Below are 24199 nucleotides of genomic sequence, written 5' to 3' on the forward strand. Positions count from 1 at the left end.
ACATGTCAGACATCTCTACATCTGTGTAAATGGACTACTGTTTCTGGATTTAGCAGAAGCAAAATTCAATTGAATTCTAAATACTCCTGGAATTGAATGTTTTATAACGGTAGCCAGAACTCAGGGTTTCCTTGCTCTAATAGAATCAAAGCAAGTATTTCAGGAGCAAGGGTACTGCGTTAACAGTAATGAGAAAGGCACAGGTGTATAAAACATAAAATACGTTATTGCTTCCTAAGCTGATCCTGATTGACAGTTAAGATTGGATATTTACTAAGTAGCACAAAATTAGATTATTCTCTTACTTGCATTTTGCGATCAAGATCACCAAAGCAGAAGTTTAAAAAGAACCTCAATGGCAAGGGGAAGAAATACAAACTCTCCTGACATAGATTAGAGCTATTATATAGCCAAAGTATAACAGGTGTGAGGCAGTAAAGAGAACTAATTAAGTGTATTACTTTGCATACACTTGAATAGCAATGCCTCTAGCAATTAATAAAGCAAAATCAACAAACAGGTTTTGCTGGCTAAGCATAGAGCATTAACTCTGAAAGGATAACAAAGGATTAAATTATAAATAGTCGAAGTTACATTATTCAAAATTCACACAAATGCAGTGTGTGCTAGCTATGTTTCTTTATTGCTCATGTAATTTCCTATTATGCTAAAGCCTTCAAATAATTTTTACAGAGATAGTATTAAATATCGAAATTAAATGAAGCCTCTTAATCCACTCTTTTTCAAATTACATACAGAAGAAACCTTACCAATACATTGTTTGCCAGGCCCATACCTATGTTAATTCCAATCATGGTAAAATTTATACATGCAGTCTCAAGTAGTTACCCTCCCTCTACTAAGTGTCTCTTTATATGTTAATCCTATATTAATAGTATCAAAAGATACAACAGCACATTCTGCTGTTGCTACTTGTAGGTTGAACCGTAGACACTGTCCTATTTAATCTATTAAAATGGCCATTTCCGTGGCAGACCTCTCCTGGCCCACCCGCTGCTCCCCTCAGCAGTGTACTTCGTTGATCTGCCTGTTCTGCTCCCCACTCTGTCTCTGGTGAATCCTCTCACCAGAGATCCTCCGCATCTCTGGCCTTTGCCCCAGTTCTATATGAATGAATGAATAAATAAATCTTTAAAAAAAAATGGCCATTTCACATGGATTGGCTTACCATATAAAAGGGCACTATTTCTTTCAAATTCACCTTTTCATTGAGATTTCCTTGACTAATCAATATAATGTTGCCAGGTACACATATACACACAGCTAGAGCTGCTCTATCACTTTTGGTTCCCAGTTCTTGCTTTATCACTTCCAAATTCTTATCTTCCATCCCAGCCTGCTTATCACTGGTACTTACCACCATTGACTTAGTTACTTTGTTTATCTCTCTAGTCCCTCCCTTCTCAATAAGACCTTAAATTCTTCAGAGGAACTCTTATCTGTTTTAGTCAGTCTCTAACACCTAGAACAATGTAACCCACTGGCACATATTCAATAAATATTTATTAAGTGAGTAATAATGACTAGAGTATCAACTAGCCAGAACATATTATTAATATAAATAGAATCATGGAATTTTTTTTAGCTCTCATTTTTAAGTTTTACATGAAAAACAATACAAAAGTATGACTAACAACTTACCTTTTGCTCCTGTATCTGGGCCTTCACTACTTTGAACTCTGCCGATGGTGGCTTTTGATTGGCTACAAGTTCCTCAGTGTCTACCATCCAACTAAGCAGGGACTCCAGAGCATCCTGGAACCTTCCACAGTGCAACAGGGCCTCCTGCAGCTGGGCTGCTCGCTGAGCCACCTGCAAAGTTCCAATTGCTCATTTTACTTACTTGTTTCATAAAATAATGACATTTGCTGGGGTCCTCCCTGGTGGCACAACGGGTTAAAGCACAGCATTATGAAACTGGATGCAGCCACCTCAGTACCAGTTCGATTCTGCCAGGGAGGTGACCCACACGGCACAACAGAACCTTCCTGTTTTGCCCACTGCTCCCCTCAGCAGTGTACTTCGTCAGTCTGCCTGTTGTGCTCCTCACTCTACTCTGTCTCTGGTGAATCCCCCTCACTGTCCCTGCACCTCTTGCCCATATCCCAATTCTGTGTGCAGATTTTAAATGAATCTTAAAAAAAAAAGACATTTGCCAAAGGGCTACCATGCTTATGTTCATATATATGTTCTTTTCAGTCATATATGTTCTTTTCCTTTTTACTGAAAACATCCAAAGCATGATAGTGCATATAGAGCAAGGTTTAGAAAGTAAGGCACAAAAATGGGGATGTCATGCCAGTTAATGTGAAACTGCCAGTGTATTTTTGATCAGCAATTAATGATTCAAGTGTTTCAAGGTTACAGAAAGAAACAATGTGATAGCCACACCTAATTATCCTTGGGACATAGTTTTTATTTCCTATTAAATATCAGACATAAACGATACTTTTAAAAAAGACTAAAACTAATCAGAACTGTATTTTGTTAAGCAAAAGATTATAAAGTATGCAATTAAATTCTGACAGCTTCAAATTCTAGAGTCCTTTTCTAACACACCAGTGTCTTTGTATTCTAGTAAAGGAAGCCCCTGTGTCTGACATAAAGAGATCCTATTGCCCTTCTCATCAAGCTTTCCCTTTTGGACTGAAAAAGTACTTCACAAGATATTTTAAGCTCTATGGAATATATTTACACCTGACACTGAATTCTAATTGTGTTTGAGGAACACAATACGAATCCAACATTAAAGAATGACAGACGTAGTTCAAGACCTGGCAGCTCTTTAGCTATCTAAGCCAGCAAGACTAAAACAAGAGTGACAACATTATCCAGGTAAGCACTGTATTCTGAAATAATTTTCTGGTAATTTGTGTCACGTGAAGAACTATCATTGTGTGTCAGCAGTGTTTCTGTAATATATTAGAACATTGTTTTCTAACATGTTCCCTTGTGGACATTAAGAAAGGTAGAATTTATAACTGAAAAAATATCTGCAGCTAATAGGTTATAAAGAGGGTAGCAAATGTTTAGTGCAGGTTGACAGAGACACAGTGGCTTTTACTTACACATCATAATCTATTGCAGTTTGATATTAGTTACTGGCATTTGGGAACTCAGAAGATTTCACATACAAAAGTAAGCTTTCCAAGTTCTTTGGAAAGTAAGTAAACTATCTGGCAAAGTCAGCCTAGAATCTGACATGGGAATGATTTGCTAGTATTTTAGGTTCAACCTAGAATCCTACCTGGGAATGATTTGCTAGTATTGTCGGGGTGCTCTCTCAACAAAGGGCCATGGATCACCGGCCCTGCCATCACACCTACACTGCTGGGTCTCTATCAAAGTCAGGGTAAAAACAGGGATGGGCCCTTCTTTACCCAGCTTGTCTCTCTCAATGACCTAGCTCCAGCGGGCATCTGAGTCTGGGCATTCAGTTTATAAGGAAAAGAAAAAGTAGACACATTTAGGGAGGCTTGGCTACTACAAGTACAATTAATGGTCACAATAAATACTAGTGACAATGGGGAAATTACCTTTTTATTGAGGGTCTTCCACCGTGCATTGACATCTTCCAGGTCATGCTCCAAAGCCTGGGTGCTGGTCCCTTTAGCAGCACTCTGAATAAGGCCTTGACCTAACCAGTTCACATCTTGCTGCTTAACCTGCAAAGGTTCAATCTCCTCTTTTTGGAATACCTACAGTTGGGAAAGCAATAAATACATGTGTTATAGCACCTAACAACCACCAAATAGAATCAAGTGTTCAATTACTGGGTAGCAATTAAAAATTAACTGCTGTTGCCTATTCATAGGTCATAGCTACATTGTAGGGGTAAGAAAATAAACTAAATATAAATTCATAGTATCATGAAAACCATTTGTGAATATTAAAGAAAATATGCTTAGTGCATTTAATCAAATTACCTCAAAACCAAAAAGAATGCATGTATCTTTTCTTTATTGTTTCATTGTAAGAGTAACAGAAATTTCTGAACTCCAGCAAATAAAGTATGAAAAATTCTAAGAAGCAAGATGGGTCCAAGATGAATCTTACTAGGAAAGAATCTTTTATCATCTCTTTTGAGGATGGCCACTGCTAGTTGGCAATTAAGTTTGAGACTCAAATTTCAGGTAAGAATCACTGATAGGAGATGAGATAAGAGACCAACTTATGGCTGGCCAGAGCCCCAAAAGTACAGGAAAAGGAAATGACAAAAGATACAGGCAGAAGTGGCATAGTAGGAATCTCTACCTATTAAGATAAGCCCGTGGGCTTCAAGGGGCACAGAGACTTTACCCCATGGATCCATCCAATCACACACATCACATCAACAGCACAGTAATTACTCTCTGGTCACTGCATCTATTTCTCTCCTAACTCTCCATACCAACCATTTTATTGTCCCCTACTTGCTATAACTAGCAAAAGGTCTAATGTGTTAGATTAAGAACAGGCTCCACAAAAGCAGAAATTTCTATTACCTTTATAGTATTTCTTTGCTCTAGACCTATCACAGTACCTAGTTTGTAATATGTACTCAATGATTATCTGCCCAATGAGTATCAGTAAAGAAAAATTAAATTGGTATCTTGGAGTGGGTGAAATCAGCCTCTCAAGAGATTATACTAGGGGTATATCAACTTTTTCAATGTATAATACAAATGTTTTTAATGTAGGTATTGAAGGATGCCATAAAGAAAATAAGTTAACTAAGGCAGAAAAAGTTCAGATGGACGTTATGGTAAGACAAGGTTTGGGATTTTAAGTCACTACACTTCAGTGCACTTTGTAAATATACCAGTGGTTCAAGTGAATACCGTCAGAATATATGAAAACATTAAATAAAGGACAATTTCAAAGTAGCACTTAAAAATTACATAGAAAATATTTTGTGAAGTATGTAGCAGTTCCAACAGACAAACTCTCCAGATTCTGGCCTTCAGCCTTAGCTTGCTGGCTACTTCTGTGTACTATAGGAATGAGTAAATTAAGGATCAGCAAAACAAGTGATTATTTCCTTTGAAAGTCTCCTTTTTAGTGAAATGTCCAAACTACTAATACATATAGACAATTCCCACACTGATCAATTTTTTTCTATGTAATTTTTTCTCTGTAATTCTAAATGTAAAAGAAATTATTATAAGCATTCTCCCAAATCATTGAGAATTAAAAAAATGTTTTGTAATTTTTTAAAAGGCCTTAATTTACCTAATAAGTCAATAAGAAAGTTACAGGTGTTGAATGTATAATTTGGCACAATGACTTCTTATCTATACTCCTTTTGAAGTCACTACTTCTAGGAACTACTAACTGAGGATATTTTAACTACTTATAAGAAAGGTAGGGATGAAAACTGCTACATTATGAGTTCTAGGGCCTTTTCTTGTATGTAAGTGTAGGGAACATTTTTATTCTCCCTCATAGATTTCAGGACTCTATGTCTATGTCTTAGAAATATGGATTAAGGCTCTTCTAATAAACACTCTTAACCTCCTCTGAGATTTTTACTTTAAAGAAATTATTTTTAAGATTTCATATTAGAGTAGGTGTAGGTGAGCCTACAGTAAATTTCTAAAGTACTAGAAAAAACAGTAAAGTGACTACTAAAGAATCTATACAGACTGCTAAGGACTTAATTACTTTTTACAAATAAACTACAAAATCACTTATAGAAGGAAAAAAAAAAGCACTTTGCTAATAAGCTTTTAAATTAGCATGCCACTTAGTCCATGCTCAGGAAAGGGATTTCCCCAAATACAGCAATTGTGTCATACACCAAGATGTGAAACTTTTCTGATATTATCCAAATTCCTTATCTCCACTGCTAACAAAATGGCTTTGAAGAATGACTCTCCTTCTAATCCAATCCATCATCACACAAACACAAAAAGATGCCTAAAATAAAATAAAATGACCTCTGAGGCAAAGTTTACCAGAAGAACTTACTAAAAATACCAAAATAGCTAAACTTCAATCTGAGTGGGAAGAAAAAAATTACAGGCTTGACAAACAACCTCTACTTATTACAAGGTTACACTCTTTACTTTCTAACCTCACTCACCACTTACAAAAAATTCAGTTATAAGGACTGCAAGATGCAGCACAATAAAGTCTCCATTTGCAGATACAGAGCTATTAAGAAAATATGCAGCACAATTTAAAAAAAAAACATTTTGAATAGCTTAATTGATAGACTACAACAACACAATACTTTTTGTATCTTCATGACAGTATTTTCAAGCTTAATAAATCCAATGCAGCTGCCCTTAAATGGCAGTGTCTTAAGCCACAATTTGTATAAAAGTCTAATGCTAATATAAATTCACAGTGGAGTCATTCTAAATGAAGGGGAACAGCCACTATGTGCACAGTCAGTAGGAGGACACTGAGTGGCACAGAATACTTTTCTTTTTTTCAAAATTGGCTTCTAATTAATTTGTTATAAAGGTCAACTTCTCAAGATCTAAACTCTTGTAGGATATTTGCTAAACTCCCAAAATAAAAGACTGGATTTGACTTGTTGGAGATACTAGTAAGCACTTAAAACAGAGCCAGGAACTCCTGGCATTGCAGTTTCACAATTCCATTAATTACCTGGTCTGACGGAAAACCATTACAGAATGTATCCAACATTACCGCCTGGGCCCTTGTTCTTCTGGGAGCTGTTTTCTTTCTTACTGGTATGAATTTCTGGGAGCACTTCATATGAATCACTTCCATCTCCTGGGCTGAAAGGGGAGCCCCCACTTCCTTTTTAGATGCTATGTCGGATTCTTCTGAACCATTTGGTGTCAATAGTGTCACATTTTCTACCAAACTTGTGCTACCACAATCTACATCATTTCTCCTCAGATCTGTATGAGGAGTATCCAAATCCACAGGAGAGTCTTCTATAAATTCCCTATTTATTGATGTGATATGGAATTCTCTTTCTTCTCTTGAGTTAGAAGTACACTTATTATCTCCCTCTTTTGTCATAATTAGTGGGTCAAACTTAATAGTGCTCTCTTTCAAATCATTCTGCAGACAGCAGTTTTCACCATGTATTTCCTTTTGACCACTGACATGTTTTCTTTCCTCTGCTGGAGACATATCATGTAAAATCATTTTGCAGTTTTCATCAGGGTGGGCACTTCTACATGAAAGCAGTGGGATTTTTTGTTCCTTAGTGGAATTAACAGTAAAAAATGACCTATATTGCTCTGCTATATGAATGTCTTCAGCAGAAGATAAGCTTCTAATTCGTGGCTGGTCTCCAGTTAAAATGTTCTGTTTTTCATCCCTCTCTGCTGGAGGGCTACATAAACCAGAGTCATCCTCCTCTGATGTGAGAGAATTAGTACCCCATCTGCACTTGCTTGCCTTGGTAACAACATCTGACATATCAGCAGGTTCAACAAAAGAGCTTTCACTTTTGTTTGCATAATCCATAAAATTGGCTGGGAGAAACATTCGCCATGACCGTCTATGCTCTTTCTTTTCTGCATGAGATTTGGCTTTAGGTAATCCTGTAGTTCGAATGATATCACTATTTAGTTTGAGTGCATCAAAGATCATCTTTTCATCTAGTTTGTTAGCTTCACGACCCCTCAGCTCAAACACACTGGAAGAAGCAAGGGCACCGTTCGAGCATAAAGAACTAACATCCAGTGTTCTGTGACTGTAAGGTAAAGTCCGATCTGTAAAATGCCTAGACGACAGGCTGCCTTTTGAACCAGAGTCTATCTGTTCATTTAGTCTAACAGTATCATAGATGGACCGCTGTGGAACATAACAGTCTTCAATATTTAGGTCCTCCTCTTCTTCACCTTTCCCTACACATGGGGGATTCTGACGTAAACAGTCTGGTCTGCTAAGTGGCTTCCCCATTTTGTAGAGAGTTAAAACAAATATTGCAGTTCTTGACACAGAGAATAAGAAATAAAGTAAAGCATCTTTCAAAGTATATACTTGCAAACAGAATTATAAAGTGCCTTCCACATAAAGACACACACTTGAAAAATATATGTTCTAACATATGAGGTCATTTTCAGTGCATTGGTCTAAATGCAACTAACTATCCTTTTACCTGGCTGCCTTCAGAATTACTAAAAAAATAAAGTGCATCAAGAATAGAAAAAAGAAATCTTCCTCCTCCCTCTCCCTTCTTAGTCCCCAAAGTCCCTTTCACTGACTCCAAATTAGAAAAAAAAAAAATCAAAAACACACATAACAGGGGCTCAAACACCAGAACACTCCATTGTCAGTCCATTTGCCTTTATAGTTTGATTTTGCTTCTGTGGTTTTTCAGATTAAAATTTCCAAATGAGCAAGCATTTTAACAGGTTGAGTGCTAATTTTGGCAGAATAGGTTAACTGTAATCCATTTAAATATGGTTTGCAAAACTCCATCTCATTTATAAATAAACCAGTCTCAGAAACTTAGATAAACACAGTGACCATGTATTGTTCAAGGCACAGAAAAAATCTTCAGTGAAAAATAAGTTAAGTCTAATGCTGTAAGAAAGTTAAAATTTTCCTTCACTTTTTTTGGGAGTAGCCATAGCTAATCTCAAGTCAGAACACAGTTTTTCTTCTTTTATTAAGCTTCTTTGAAGCTATTCAGAACTACCCAAAGGGGGGGAAAAAATTAGACATTTAACAATCAATCTTAGTCCACTCCAGCAACTGTTTAAAGGAACTAATTAGAAAGCATGGTGCACTACAGAACTCCCCTTTAAAATAAAAATAATTTCCAATGTCTTATCTGAACCTTCTTATGAAGGGCTTATTCCACCTGAGGCAATTGCAGCAAAGAGCTCCGGGTTTCTTCTAAGGCACACGCAGGGTATTCACATTCAGCTGAAAACCAATTCTATCCTTTGAAATTGATCAACGGAGGCCGCAGTTTGGCTTTCATTTTAACTACAGCTGTAAAGAGGCAGAGGTGGCGGTGAAGGAGGCAGAAAAGTAACTCCAGCAGGGACCTCACGCGCTGTTCCCAGCTCCTCGGAGTGCTCCGCTCCCAGGCAGGCATCCTCCAGAGAAAGGGTGCTTCCAGCAACGTCCTCGCTCTTCAGGCAACATTTGCTTCGCCCTTTTACCCACTGAGTGCTCCAGAAGAACAGCTGTATCGCTTCCTTTCCCTGCTATGCCCTCCTGTGACTTAACTTAGCAGTCATCTTTCCTTTGACTCCTTGTATCTCCGGAGCGGAGAGCTGTTGGAGAGGGAGGTACCCAGAGGCCGAGAGGCTGCAGTGCAACAGCTAGGTGGTGACATCAGCACAAATCAGACCAAGTCCTGGAACTGCGGAGCTCCGGTTCAGAGATCGCTGAAAGCCAAACTAGTTCAAAAGGGAGGGGATCCCAAGAGGCAGAACCTGACACCGGGAGCTCCTTGAGAAATCATTTTGTGAAAGTGTGGTGACCGAATCCATCTGAATATTAAATGGGGGACTACCCTCCAGTTGAAAACATTCACACAGGGTTGCTGCAGAGTCCGTTGTTTAAATAGTATCTGTGATACACGGAAAGGATCACTTTGAACTCCAGCATTGTTTTATTCCTTTTAAGAACCCAACTTTAGGTCTAACTGTTCTCCAGAGTAAATTACTCCCCCGGGATAACAGAGCCCTGAGCACTGCTGACATGAATATTTGTAATTACCAATAACCATACTAGATTCTTGAGATTAAGGCAGGACTTAGGCAAAGACCAAGGGCAGTTAAGTGACTCTGGATATTTAATAAACAAAATAACACCCACAGGCTTTTTGCTATTGAATAAATGTCACAGTTCGAAAATAAATTCAGCAAGCCAAACCTCAGTATTTGTGCGAAAAAGCTTTAAGTAAAATGATATAAAACCTTTTATTTTACAAAATAAACAGCACTTCCAGTGTAGCAAACAGAATAACAAATGAGAGAAGATTGTCTAGTCTCAATCTCAAAAAAAGGAATATAAATAAAACTGCACTGAACTCAAATGAAGAAGGCAGTTCTACTTCAATACAAACTTATACTTCATAGGTAATTACAGAAAAGGTGAGCAGGGAACTTTGCATCTTTACCGAAAAAATATTATTTCAAGGTTATATTTACAACTCTAAGAACTGAATCTTAAAGAAAAAAAAATCTATCTATAACCAGAAATCTATAGGTAACACACTCATTCAAAAATTAGATGCAATTCTAAATCCCCATTAATATCTCAACACCAAAGCCACTGTTTATAGTGAAGAAGTGAAAATATTTCAGCAAGCATTTGAACCTGTAGTGTTTAGTGTTCAAGTACACAGGCTGTTCTGAGGCCTGATGATAAGAGAAAGAAAACTGTACACAGAGTTATTAAGCTTGAACAATGGATTGGGCAGTAGGCAGGGAGTAAGAGGAGACTAGAATTTTACACCCAACTGCTAGAAACTTGATATACAGCCTACAAGATTACTTATTTATGGCAATATTAAATAATAAAATGTCCATAAAATGAGTAAGTGTCCTTCTTTAAATATTTTGAAATCTGCTTGGATCTTTTCAAGAGAAAAATTACTTTCATTCAGTCCATCTCATACTCTAATTCTGAATCATTAGCACAAATTATTTTAACCTTATGTAAGGCTGAGAAGAGCAACATTTGTAACCACACTTTTTGAAGTGCATAGTTTTATTTTTAAAACTACATAGGTAACTCACATAAATTCAACCATTCATAAAATGTCCTTGCTCTCTGCCAAACACCATGGTAAGCCTTGGCAAGGCACTGGTGTAGAATACAGTGCCATTATCTTAACACAACTTACACAGTTACACAACTTATACAAGGAAACACGATGAGAAAAAAGGTACTGTACAGTTTGGAAGTTGGGAGAACTATAGGGAAATGCCTTCTGGCTGATTATGTTTAAGTATATGTAATGATTTTTCAATTGAATCTCTATTTTATTAAACTGATTTCAATTAATTCTGCAGCAATGATTCTAATAATTCTGATTGGAGTTGAAATATGTGTTATCAATATTATATTGATATTTAGGATAATAATTGACATATGTTGGTTACTTGAAATCACATTCAAAAGGTGAAGCCAGATAATTTAAAATAACTAATATTTAGAGCAGAACTGCAGTGGTTTAGCTTTTCTTTCTAAATTCAGTTTATAGAGATACTTTAAATGTCACAGTTTCTAAAGTTAATAAGATCAAGATCTATTAAAAATTAAATATTAGGGGCCCTCCCTGATGGTACAACAGGTTAAAACATAGGACGATGAAGCTGTTCACAGCCACTGCACCATGCGTTCAATCCCCAGCCAGGGAGGTGACCCCCATGGTGTGGCAGACCTCTCTTTACCCACTGCAACCCCTCAGCAATGTGTCTTAGTCAGTCTGCCTGTTCTGTTCCCCACTCTGTCTCTGGTGAACCCTCTTATCACCCCCATACCTCTGGCCTATACCCCAGTTCTCGTATATATAAATAAATAAATCTTTAAAAAAAATAAATATTAGTCATGATGTCTAGATCTCTCAACATTTCATAAGAGATAAATACACAATGAATAAAATGTAGTTTGTCAAAACATAATCAATGTGATTATCTCATGCAATGGTATAGTGTTCTCAAAATGTAAGTTTTAATTAACATACTTAGTCTACTCAATCTAACCTAGCTAAAATATTTTCTCAATGCAGATGATTTTCAAATACCAATTGAATTATCAATAAAATAATACCACTTCCTCATTGTATACTTTTAAAGATTAAATCTTTAAAATTAAAGTGCCTGAAGAAATCTTACAAATAAGTACAACCTACTCCATAGAAAAGTTAAAAAGCTAACTTTACTAACTGAAACATAGAAATTTTAGAACTAGAAAACTGAAGATATTAAAGAAATTCAATGTGCAGTAAGTGGAAAATATCTGTCTGAATAAATGCCATTCTACCCATGAAAACTGAAACAAGAACCCCTCCTGGTTCAATAGATCCTAAAATCTAAATTAGAAATCAAACAAGAGAGAGGTGGGCTTCCTGGTTGTATGTATAAAACAGGCCTTAGAAGCAATAACTTCTATAACTCTTTCTAAACAGATACATCCTTATCTCATGATAACAAAAGCATCTCATATTTTTAGTTTTTAAACAAACTTCCTCATACAAATGACTACAGGATTTTACAAGCTATTCATCAGATGAATATGCAATAGCTATTTATTTCAGTGGAAAATAGCTTATGTGTAAAAGAAAGTAAACCATTCATAGCCCACCAAAAAGCAAACAATTTCAGAAACAATTACTAGAGTGATTGTTTGATCTTAAAGAGAATTTATTTTGCTGTGAACATTAGATAATATCTTGAATAAGCACTTGCTATTTTTCCTGTAAGTTACCATACTACTATTTTCCCCTTTTCATATATATATATATATATAGTGTATATATATATATACTATGTATGTGTGTGTATATAAATATATACATATATATAGTGTGTACACTATATATATACTAGATACACACACACACACACACACATTATATATATATGACTTTTGAAAGTTCAGGGTTTTTTCACCAGTTATCCAGAAAAAAAAAATAATACATGTTAATGTTAATGATCCCAATCAATTTCCTTCAGAGAATCAAAAATCAAAAACCAAATAGAACTTAAAAACACATTTCTGATTAAAACACTGACAAGAAAAAATAATCTTGAAGCTGAGACAAAGATAAGTAAGGAAAAGGAGGCTATAGACATTTTCTCAAGGTATCTTTGTTCTTAAGTTTTTTACTTAATTTATAATCTGAGTTTACCTATGTGAGGTATTAGACCATTATCATGAGTACATGTTTAGAGAACATTTACCCATAAAATTTTCTTGTCAAGAAACTAACATGTCATTTCATAACAACAAAGTAAATGCTGCTATCTCTCTCACACACACTCACTTTCCACATTAGTAAAATGAATTATGTAGAGTTCCTTTTATCTGAAGGAGTCCTATGCCAATCATAGTACGGGCTACAGTTGGGAAATTTCAGTGGCATCACTTTAAAATGGTGATACAGGTTCACTCCATTAACAAGAAACCACCAAAGACATTCTGTCCTAAAACTTCTTGCTATAACTGCCCTTACAACAACTCACTTTAATTCCTCAACCTTAAAGAAACTATGAAGTGAAGGGAGGCTGTGCAAACAAAGAGTCACAGAGTTAGTAGCAAAAGTAGAAAGAGAATCCATATTGCCAAGTCCCTTTTGACAGCGTTTCTGAGCAGTGTGGCATCTTCCCCCAAATGATACAGGAAATCTGGTACCTACCTATTATGCCTAGTTGGTGCAGGTGAGATTATGATAAATTAACCAAGACTATACAACATATCAGTTCCAAGTCGTAATAGTTTGGTATGGTCCCTAACAATGGGGCTTTTCTTTATTGTCCAGGATGTTACTCTGTTCTTTTTTCCTAAAACCAATGATGTGGCTGTTTATATAATATGATCTACTTGGGCCTCTCTGGTGGTGCAGGGGTGAAGCCTCAGCTCTGTTTCACCTTGGTCCTTGAAGCCTAGCTCTATCTCCAGCCTGGAAGTCAACCCTCTTTTGGCACAGCAGGCCTCTCCTGTCTCACCAGCCTGCAACTCCCCACTCTGATCTCTAGTGAATCCTATCACTCCATCTGGTCTATATCAGTTCTTACATGTGTAAGTAAATAAAAATAAATCTTAAAAAATAAATAAACAATGTAATTTTCCTATAGAGCCCATACATAAATTACAATTCCTATAATGAAAATATTTCAACTTAAAAATACCAGAGGGACCTCCCATGGGGGCACAGTGGGTTAGGATGCAGCACTGCAAGCCAGCCTCAGCCATTTCAGTGCCAATTGGATCCCCCATCCTCGAGGTGACCCACAAGGCGCAATAGACCTCTCCTTTCTCTCCCCACTTTCTCCCCTCAGCAGTGTACTTCACTGATCTGCCTCTTCTGCTCCCCACTCTGTCTCTGGCAAATCCTCTCACCGCCCCTGCACCTCTGGCCTGTACCCCAGTTCTGTATGCATAAATAAATAAAATCTTAAGAAAAATACCAGAGGAAGATTATAATGCAACTTCTTTGCTAATATAGGTAAAGAATTTAATGAAAATTCAGCTAAGGATTTTTCCCTAATAAAAACCTCTTCTGCAACAGCTTATTTAATTTCTCCTTGTTCTTAACAAAAAATGGAGAACAATTCATTATTGACCTTTATTTGACAATATGGACACACTTAAAATCCACTATTAAAGCATTCTATGGCCACTTTATCATTTAAAAATATGGTGACATCATATATTGTTGAAGGATCATTTATTAAATACCTTAATAGGACACGTGGGAAGTGATTCATTTCAGCAACACTATTTACCAACAGTTATCAAATTGCCTCACTTCTTTAGTCACACAAGACTTAGCATTTTAGTTCACCAATATTCAAATAATGTCTTAAACAATCTTATATCTGAACCACTTCAGAAAATTTATCAGAGTAAATAGATATCTATTCTGGTTTTCATCTCTGGTTTTGCCTTGATTTATAATTTCTCTGTTCAATGTAATGCTATTTCCACTTTGAAACGAAAAAGAAATCTTGGTTTCACAGTTACTTGTACAGTCATGTGTTCAGTTGTGGGGACAAAGTCAGTTACAGTTAGTGCAACAGTGGCCAGAGATAAAAGAGCAGCTTCAGAGGTAAGATCTTTTATTATGGCCTAAAGAGTGAAAGAAAGGGTATATAGTTATCTGGGAATGTTCATTAAAACATCAAACTTCTTTAATCTTCTTTGAAATTATATCAACTCAATATTTGACAATGATTACTTCACGATGATCAGATCTGTTGGCTGTTGATGGTTTCATAGGAATTAGTAGGACACACACCACACATATGTGGTGTGTTTGATAAATAAAACTGCACAGACATTACTATTAACAATGTAGTTTAGAGTTGAAGATAATTTTGAGTTAGGAGTCTTCAACAGGAGGTAAGGAAAGGAAGAAACCAAAGGCATTTATTTTTCTTTCTACCTAGGAATTTATGACAGTCCACATAGAATTTAACGTAACAATAGAGACATATAGTAGCAGTGTAATAGAAAAAATTGTGCTTTGAGCAATAGAAAACACCTCAGTCTTCAGATATTTTAAGCCAATGACTAACATTTGAAGTAGGAATACATATAAAATTCAGAAATTGCAAAATCAAAATAGTTTAAAAATTTAAACTAACACAAAAGGCCAACCTATTTTAAAAAATTTGAATAGCTTTCAGTGGCAATGCCTTAGAACACTGGTACAGAATAGCATTTGTTTTTAATCATTATGTTTGGATTGGTATCTTAAATTTAAGTTAATTTTGTTTTTTCAAGGAAATTAACTACTATTTCTTAGATTAACTTTTAGGGGGAAAGTGAAAGAGAAGTTATCTTATCTGGTTTAAATAATCCATTACATACCCACTGAATATAAGGCACTTCCTAGTGGATAATGGATAACAGCTATATTTACATAGCTATATTTACTTTCAATCCTGCTCTGAAGGCAGTTTATTTCATATTATGAAAAACTGTTGAAAGGTGTTATTCATGGCATTAAGTTGAACTAAAGCAAAGTGGATTATATTTCAAAGTCACTAATGACAATAGACTCAGTACCTCAGTGCTTTTCTGTTTTGTTTTAGAAATTATAGTACTTAGTAGAGTTTGCGATTTTTAGTAAACTATTCATTTTTCAATCAAGATAATTATTCCATTTAAAATAATTTTTAAATCTTCCTAAATCATTACACTAAAACTTATGTTTAGAGGAAGCCTGCTACTCAACAAAAACTAAATTATGATGTAAATTGTAAAAATAATTAATTTACTATTTTAATAAGAAATATATAAACATAAGAAAATGAAATGTTTGCTTCTATCTCAGTTGCAGAAGTATTAGTAATCATCTCTCATCATCACAGCACCTCCATATCAGTTTCTACAACAATTAAATAGACATTTTTCTCATGTTTCTCAAAGAAATAAATTTTATAAAAACACTTTCCTTAACTGAATGTTCATAGTGCTTTGGATTAAAATGAACAATGATTGGCCACAGTCCACCCAAATTAGGCTTTAGCAAAAAGTACTTGAAAATTTCCCAGAGAAAATATCAGATAAGCAAAGTAATGAATAAAATTGACATAAACAATGCATTAATTCCAAAATATTCAGGCTCTGACTCTACCTGTCCCTTAGCCTCCCTGGATCTCAGTTTCCTTACAATAGGATGGGAATAGTAATAATCTCTTTGGGCTGTTAATAGCATTAAAGGCAGAGTTCAGAATAATGTTTGACACATAAAATACATAGTAAATGTTAATTGTAATTGTTATTTTTTAGAACACACAAACAGAATTAGTGATCATGTAAGCTACCATCTTCATTGTAACACTCTTGTTCTTATTTTACTTTTTAAGATTTATTTTATTTATGCATACAGAACTGGGGTACAGGCCAGAGGTGCAGGGACGGTGAGAGGACTCACCAGATACCGAGTGGGGATCAGAACAGGCAGATCTACAAAGTACACTGCTGAGGGGAGCTGGAGGCAGGTCAGGAGAGGTCTGCTGCGCCATGTGGGTCACTACCCTGGCCAGGGATCAAACTCCTGCTGCAGAGGCTGTGGCTAGCTTCACAGTGCTACACTTTAACCCACTGCACCACCAGGGAGGGCCCTTGTTTTTATCTTAAGCTACAGCAGTAGAATATATTAAATGCATATGACTTGGTCACTGGGAAAGTTTAATATCAGTCACTGGGTCTCAAAACACTGAAAGCATGTCCTTACTATAGTGTTTACAGAACTTCCGTAAAATCAATCAACTCATTTCTGATAATCAGAAAAAAAAAAAAAAAAAGCATGCCAAGAGGTTATTTTAGAAGAAATGATCACTTAAATTTTGTGCCCAAGTAAATAACCTCTGTAGTCATTAATGGTAATTATTCTTATTTAGTTCTTTTAATTTTACAAAACATTTTCAAAACAGTGGTGAGATAGCTCCACCTATCTTTTGCCTTTTTTTTTTTTTAACTGTATTCCTCAAGTCTGGGTATACAGAGGGAAGAACCTACCACTAGAAGCCCAATGTATTACTTTTGCTCATTTTCTTACATGTAGTTTAGATAGGAGAAATAAATGTTTACTTTTTTTTTCACACAAATTTACAGGAGTCCTAAAGAAATTGTTTCACAAGGCAATTAATATGCTTACATTTCATTTGTAAAAAGGCCATCTGATTACTCTCATTTGAGCTATCCAGTTATGTCAGTGGTCTACAAAGCCCTGAAGATTTCTATCAGAGAAAGTTACTCCTCAAAAATCCCCCCCAGACTTTAAAGCAGTAATTACCACAGAACTTTGCTTTTCTAAACAGAATTCTCCCATGTAAGATCATTATTTTGCAAACCAGAAATATGTCTGATAGAATCATAAGGAAATAAAGTCAACAGTAAGGCAATATCTGTCATCATTAAGAATCAAGGTCTACACTGAAAACCACATCTTTAAGCATAAAGCAACTGAGCTTCAAGAACATTGATAAACAACAATTAACTACTATAGTAAAAAGAAGAAAAAGAAGTTATTTTTCAAAATTCAGTCACCTAAATAATGTTATTGAAAACTAGCAAAGAAAATTCCATGACAAATATAATGGCACAGAATCTGGAAGTCCATTTGTCAGATACTCATTTCTCATGGGAAACTACTTGTAGTTTGGCAAAATTTATTTCTAAGCGCACAAGACGGGACTTCAGGTCTCTACTGGGAAGTGCAACACACCTCATGAGCACAACAGGATCCACAGCAACCCCAGAGGCTCCATGCAACAAATGCCTGATGTCTAGGACTATGTCTTTTTAGGGATAAACCTATCACTGTCCCCTGTTGAGACTTCTATTCTCACTATCTTAAGTGAGTCCAAGCCAATGACAATGAACCTTGCACACCATTCCATTCACTAAACATCACCGAGCACTGTCAAATGGCAGACATTTCTTGAAACTGAGAAACTTGTATTCCCATCAAAAACAATTTACTCCTAATCCTCTAGGGCATGAGCCCTAGATATTTGTTTTGGTAAACTAGCATTACAACATGAAATTCCACCATGACTTTAAAAACATAAACTTTCTGAAGGATAAAAGCTTACAGAATAAATTAAATTAAGGAGGACAAGAATACTATAAAAAGAGAAAGAGCAGACAAAGGCTATAACTCATCATTAAAGAAAATGCTACAACTATGGAGAAAACAAAATTTTATGTTATGGACTGGCCTCTGTTTGCAGCAGAGTTCAAACCTATATTAGCTAGGAATGACATCAGAAAGGAACTCCATGATGTCAGTTTCAAGTCTATCTGGAACTTTTCAAACACACTTCCAGTCTCTTGACATCTCAAATCTTACCCAGTAAGGGCCACAAACCCCAGTAAGCTTGGAATTGCTGCCTGTACATGGATATTGCCCTTAATCATGCTCATTCAGGTTGAATACTGTGACAGTCATATTAGAATGGTCTACAAAATAAACAATCTTTTTTTCTACACCAATTAGAAATTTCTTTTAATAATAATGGTGCTCAGAAAAAATGAAGAATTCCCTACCTTGAACACATTAAGCTGCTGGTTAATTGTCTCTGTTTCCATACCAACAGGACCTTGCGAGTCTTCATGCTCTCCAGCTGTCTGAAGTAAGGTAGAAAATTCTTTCAATTTGTGGTAGAATTCTTCAAGACGCTCAATTGTCCCTTCAACCTGCTCTTCTCGAGCTTGTGCGCGGTCCAGCAGCTTGTTGCACTGTTTGCTTAAAGTCTCTAAGTCCCTTTTGATTCCAACAAGATCAGGAGAGGTTTCTTCTGTGGCCAGCATCATCTTGCAGGTTTTATTGGCATTGTCGATGCTTGTTATGAGGGCTGCTAGCTTCTTCAGGAAGGTTTTAATGGCCTCCTTCTGTTTTTGCAGTGTTTCTACATCTCTTCCCACTGGAGCCATGCTATCCAGTTCGTCATCATACTCTGCAAACTGAGAAAACATTTCTCGGATGGTATTCTGGAAATGTCCAATGCCCTGAAGCTTGGTTTCTAAGAATGAACACTTTTCATCAACCTGCTGACTTAGTGTACTATGCTCCTGTGCTAAGGTTTCTGCTTGTAATAAAATGTCAGAAGTTCCTTTTGAGTCTGAGGCTTCTACCACAAGGGCCTGTGCAAGTCCTTTGACCAAATCTACCTGTTGCTTCACTGCCTGAAGTGATTTCTGCTGAGTTTGCAACATGGTCAGGTGTTTATTACTGTAAGCCTGGGGTCCTAGGGAATCATGCACATCCAACTGCTCCTTTGCACAGTGAAGCTGCCTTTTAGCTTCTTTGGAAACTTCTTGAAATTCTTTAACTTTCTGGGCGATGTTCTCTAGAGATATTTTCTTATTGTGAAGTTGTTCAGTGACTATGTCAACTTTCTGAATCAGTGATTTATTCTCATCAGTAACAACCTCTTTGTCTATCTCACAGACATTGAGCAAGCTATTGGCTGCATTGTTTAGCAATTCGACCATCCCAAAGTGTTGGTCCATTTCCTTCTGCAGAGACTTTAACTTGGCAATAGAATTCTCGGTTTCAGTTGGATCCAAGCAACATTTTATTTCCTCCAAGTTATTTTGACATTTGTCTATCCATGGCCGGAGAGTGTCTACATGCTCTTTATATTTGAGGGCTTTTTCCAATGTATCTTTTAGCTTTTCCTCTCTTTCTTTAGCCTGTTTATTAAGTCCATCCCAATTGGTTTTAATTGTGTTAAGTTGTAACTGTAAGGCTGCCTTGTCAGGCCCTTGTGTTTTTAGTAACAGATTTTCACCTTCTATCATGGCTTTTTCATAAATATTAGACTGAGCATTCAAAGTTTCACTGAAGTCTTTCTGAACTTTAATTAATGACTCCAAGACATCTAGTTTGGCTGATATTGGGTGAGATTTGTTTTGTTCTTCTTTCTTTGTATTCAGCCACGCCTGAAAATCTTGAGACATCTGCTGAAATTGATGAGAACTTGCACAGGCTGATTGAAGGTGCTGGACATGGTTCTCTAAAAATGAATCACAGACATGTTTATTTTACATAAAAATGTTGATATGATCCACGAAAAGTCAAGAGGAAAGCACCAAACACATGTACAAAACTGTCTAAAAAGCAAGGAGGTTGGCACTGACTATGAAAACTACAGGTAAGCTTAAGATATAGGCAGAGGGGAAAAAAAGAAGGAAGCAAAAGACAGAACTACAAAAAGATACCATCCAGGCTAGATGTCAGAGTCATTCCCATGCCTGCACAGAGAAGTGACAACTGTCGAATGTTCGAGGTTATTTGGAGAGACAGATAATACCTATCAAATACGACTTTTCCACTTCTCTGACTTTTACATAGCATAAAGGCAATTATCAAGTAGCACATAGCCACTGTGTGGTGAGACCCAGACCAATTCTAAGAGTTGGAATACTGTGGGAAAATAATGAAATCGCTAAGCCTCATTTTCCCGAATACAAATTGGCAACATTAATAAAAGTTGTCATGATAATTAAATTATACTACAAGTAAAGTTCTTAGCTTAATGCTTGTCACATAAAATGTTCAAAACATAGCAATCACAATATTAATATTTATTATCAATATCAAAACATCTGTCAATATGAAATGGCTGCTATGAACACAAGCAAATGCAATCAATAAAAAATCGTAAACTGAGTGCTTATTAGGTACAAGGCATCTAGTGTTACTTTTCAAAAGAACAAACAGCAGCCAAATGTATTCTTCTTTGGCAGGTTCTTCTGAAGTCTAAGAACTCACTACTGCAGCCTGACACATTGGCGCATCTGTCACAGAACTATGGCCACAGTGCATGAGAGTGAAAAATAGTGCCACGTGCTTCTCTTCCACATATTTCTCTAGAAAAGCTTTCTATGTGAAATTCAAAGTAACTGCAGATGAGAAAGTGATGCAAAGCCTTTTGAATAACTTTATTCGTCTGTTTTTCTGATGCAGAAAAAGTTTCGCAGCAAAAACATTTACATCTTTTAAAAAACAATTTGAAATACCTGAAATTTTAATGGGACTTCACTAGTGGATTTCACCAACAGACTGTCTCTTACCCTAATACAGTGTGTGTATGTTCTCTGTGCTCCTGTGAACAGACTCCTCTTCACCTATGCTCATGGTGGGGCTAATTCTCACCAGAGTCCTCAATGACGGGCAACAGCTTGGAAATAAGCAATATACTACTGTTTCCAGCAAATATATGTACTACAGAAAGGTAGACAAACCTGCTTTTTGCTCAATGTCCTTAAATGATTTTAAGATGCCTTCCAGTTGCCTACTCAATTCTGCTTTCAAATACTCTTCTTTAACCAGTGCTGACAATTCCTCGCAAAGAGTCTGGGCCACTTTTATCTGCTTCGATTCCTGCTCTATTTCCTGCTTCATTTTTTGGGCTGTTTCCAACTGCTGGTTCATAGCATCAGGGTGTGTGCTCACAGCCACACTGCTGCTGAGTTTATTATCCAAGTCACTCAGTTTATTGGAAAGGCTTCTCAGCAGGCTCTGGTACTGGGTACTTTTAACAATGGCTTGATCAATCCAATCACATCTGTCATTCAATTGTCCTGTTAGGCTCTCCCATTTTTGGGTGACAGCTGCCAGTTGCTCTTTCACAACCCCATGGAAAGAAGCATGTTCACCAGGTCTGCTCAGAATGCCCTGACCAGCTGCTGTTAGCTGTTCATACTGAGGTTTCCGAGTATCAAATTCTTTCAGTAGAATCTAAGATAAAAAGGAAAGTAAATAACACATACAAATTATCAGATAATTACAGAAACCACATCTATAAGCTTCTAACAGTCAAAAAATGGTCCACATTTACTTAGTTTTTTTTTAAGATACTTTCCCTGGTTTTTATTTTGAGGGCAGGGCACATATCTTATACTAATAGCGCTTCAGGTAGATAATATTTTGCCTAAAATAACATCCCCCCATGAGATAAAAGAAGAGGATAAATATTTTTGGTAGGCTGGAGGAAAAGAACAAAAGATTTATGATAAGCTTTCACATACAAAAAGAAACACTGCTGTCAGACAAGTTAATGTTTCACTTGTGCAAAATTTGCTTTTTTATTCATACTTTCTCTTTACAGGAATTATAAAAGTCCCTATAACATTTTATACTAAGGGAAATGTATAGCAGTAACAGTGTTGGAATATTATTAGTCCACAGGACATTGATTTACAAGGTTTTCTTTAACATAAGATTTATTGACATTTATGGCTTTATTATAAAGGCTTAGTCAGTAAATCACATTGCTCAGAATGATCAACCACCATGTGGTTCTCATTATAAAATTAATGATACAAAAATTGCCTTTTAAATATTTTAATCTATATCTGGGAGACTACGAAGACAAGGGGTAATTATTTGTCCCCATATGCTTATTTTTGTATTTTGCTTTTGTTTTCTTCAGATTAAGAAAACACATGAACAAGGGCATTTGATTGATTTGTATTTTCGGAGAATAGGATCACTCTCACCACCCTAAACCACTATTCAGATGAAGACACTTAACTGAAACTACAACAGAACTTTTGCTATTGCATCTGACTTAAATTTTATGGATGTTTTCCCGCTTGTGGATTTATCTGCTTATAATTAGGCTAGTCAAATTAGTTCACTGGGTTTCAAGGTTCCCTTTCTATTTACCTTATTCTTTCTCTTCTTGTGTCTTCCTCTCCATTCCTGTCCCTGTCAGGCCTGCACTGCATGAGTTTTACAAGTTTCATTATCTATTACCACAATCAACATGAATAAAACCTCAAAGGAGTAATTTCTAAACAATTTAGGTTCTCGTAAAAATGTTATTACTTATACAACTATATAAATACTTCAAAGAAGGCCCTTTTTAACAGACTCTGTACAAACCACAATATAACTGAAATGATGAAAGGACCATACCCATTCAGGGACTCACTACATTATTCTGGAATTATTCACAGCTTTAGTTCTCTGGGGTTTTCCTACTAACCTCAGGATGGTAGTTTATGGGCATCTGAAATACACTCCAAGGCAGTTACAGCACATACTCTCCAAACTTAATGTATTTGTAATGAAAACATTTGTCTTCTTAAGCAATACTCACCTGCACCTGCTGCCTTTGTGTGTTTAGCATATTTGGGTCAATTGACAAGGGCCCAAGAACACTGACCATAAGCTCTTTTTCCACAAGCCACTGTCTTAACTGTGCCTCAACAGTTTGAAATTGGGTAAGGTTATTAGAGGACTCCTCCAATTTTTGTTGCCTATCAACTGTTAATTGATTAAGTTCTTGCCACTTGGAATCTAAAAGAAAAACAAAAAGCATGGTAATCTTTTTATATATTTAAAATGAATTTAACTTTGAAGACTGTAGATGACTCAAGATTATATACAAGAGCTATCATTTTATCTGCATAACTTTTCTTACACTGCTGATTGAAGTCTAACTTAAGAGAGTTAGTTATAGCTAATGATAAAGATTTTATGACCCTTGTGGTTGTGCAGCAACTGATGTACCCAAAAAACCACATTTGAATATTTTTATGATACTGTAAAATACAAATATTCATTACCACAAAGAAGATACTGAGATTCTTTGTCCCTTTCAGAAGTCTGATAAAGTATACTGATCCAACTATAACTGACCTGCTAAAGTTAATATTAATCCTTTCCTTTAATATCAGATCTTCAGTTCTAGGCAAATGACTTCTCTATTTGTATATCTGAATCTAATCATTCTCTTCTATTCAAATCACACATTAGCAAGTCACCACTCAAAAGTTACAATAGGCAATTTCAACACCTTCAAACATTAAAAACATTAAAACTCTATCAAAACTGGTCGATTTTTCTTATTTTCAAAGATATTTCCTCTTCACTGTCATGAAGTAGAATAATTCAGAATGTTCTTTCCTAACTCTCCTAACTCTTTGATATCCTTGATCATAAAAACCTATACCCGGCCCTCCCTGGTGGTGCAGCAGGTTAAAGCACAGCACAAAGAAGCTTAAGCCACTTCTGCATGAGTTCGATCCCCGCCTGCCCCGGAGGAGA

The 24199-nt window shown here is 36.1% G+C and overlaps 1 protein-coding gene across 8 annotated transcripts in view; it reads right to left on the bottom strand.

The window, feature by feature from the left end:
- DST (dystonin) overlaps positions 1-24199 on the bottom strand; it is a 408501-nt gene that overhangs the window by 67666 nt on the left and 316636 nt on the right. For all 8 annotated transcript variants that reach the window (XM_004673588.2, XM_012720777.1, XM_012720771.1 and 5 more), the window contains 5 exons: positions 23250-23449; positions 21388-21883; positions 18685-20156; positions 3558-3719; positions 1663-1833 (listed from right to left, as the gene is read on the bottom strand). In XM_004673588.2, the coding sequence (XP_004673645.1) occupies positions 1663-1833; positions 3558-3719; positions 18685-20156; positions 21388-21883; positions 23250-23449 (2501 nt within the window). The remainder of the gene's footprint in view (positions 1-1662; positions 1834-3557; positions 3720-18684; positions 20157-21387; positions 21884-23249; positions 23450-24199) is intronic.

The sequence above is a fragment of the Condylura cristata genome, unplaced genomic scaffold, assembly GCF_000260355.1.
Source record: "Condylura cristata isolate star-nosed mole 26May11 unplaced genomic scaffold, ConCri1.0 scaffold00001, whole genome shotgun sequence".
Lineage (NCBI taxonomy): Eukaryota > Metazoa > Chordata > Mammalia > Eulipotyphla > Talpidae > Condylura > Condylura cristata.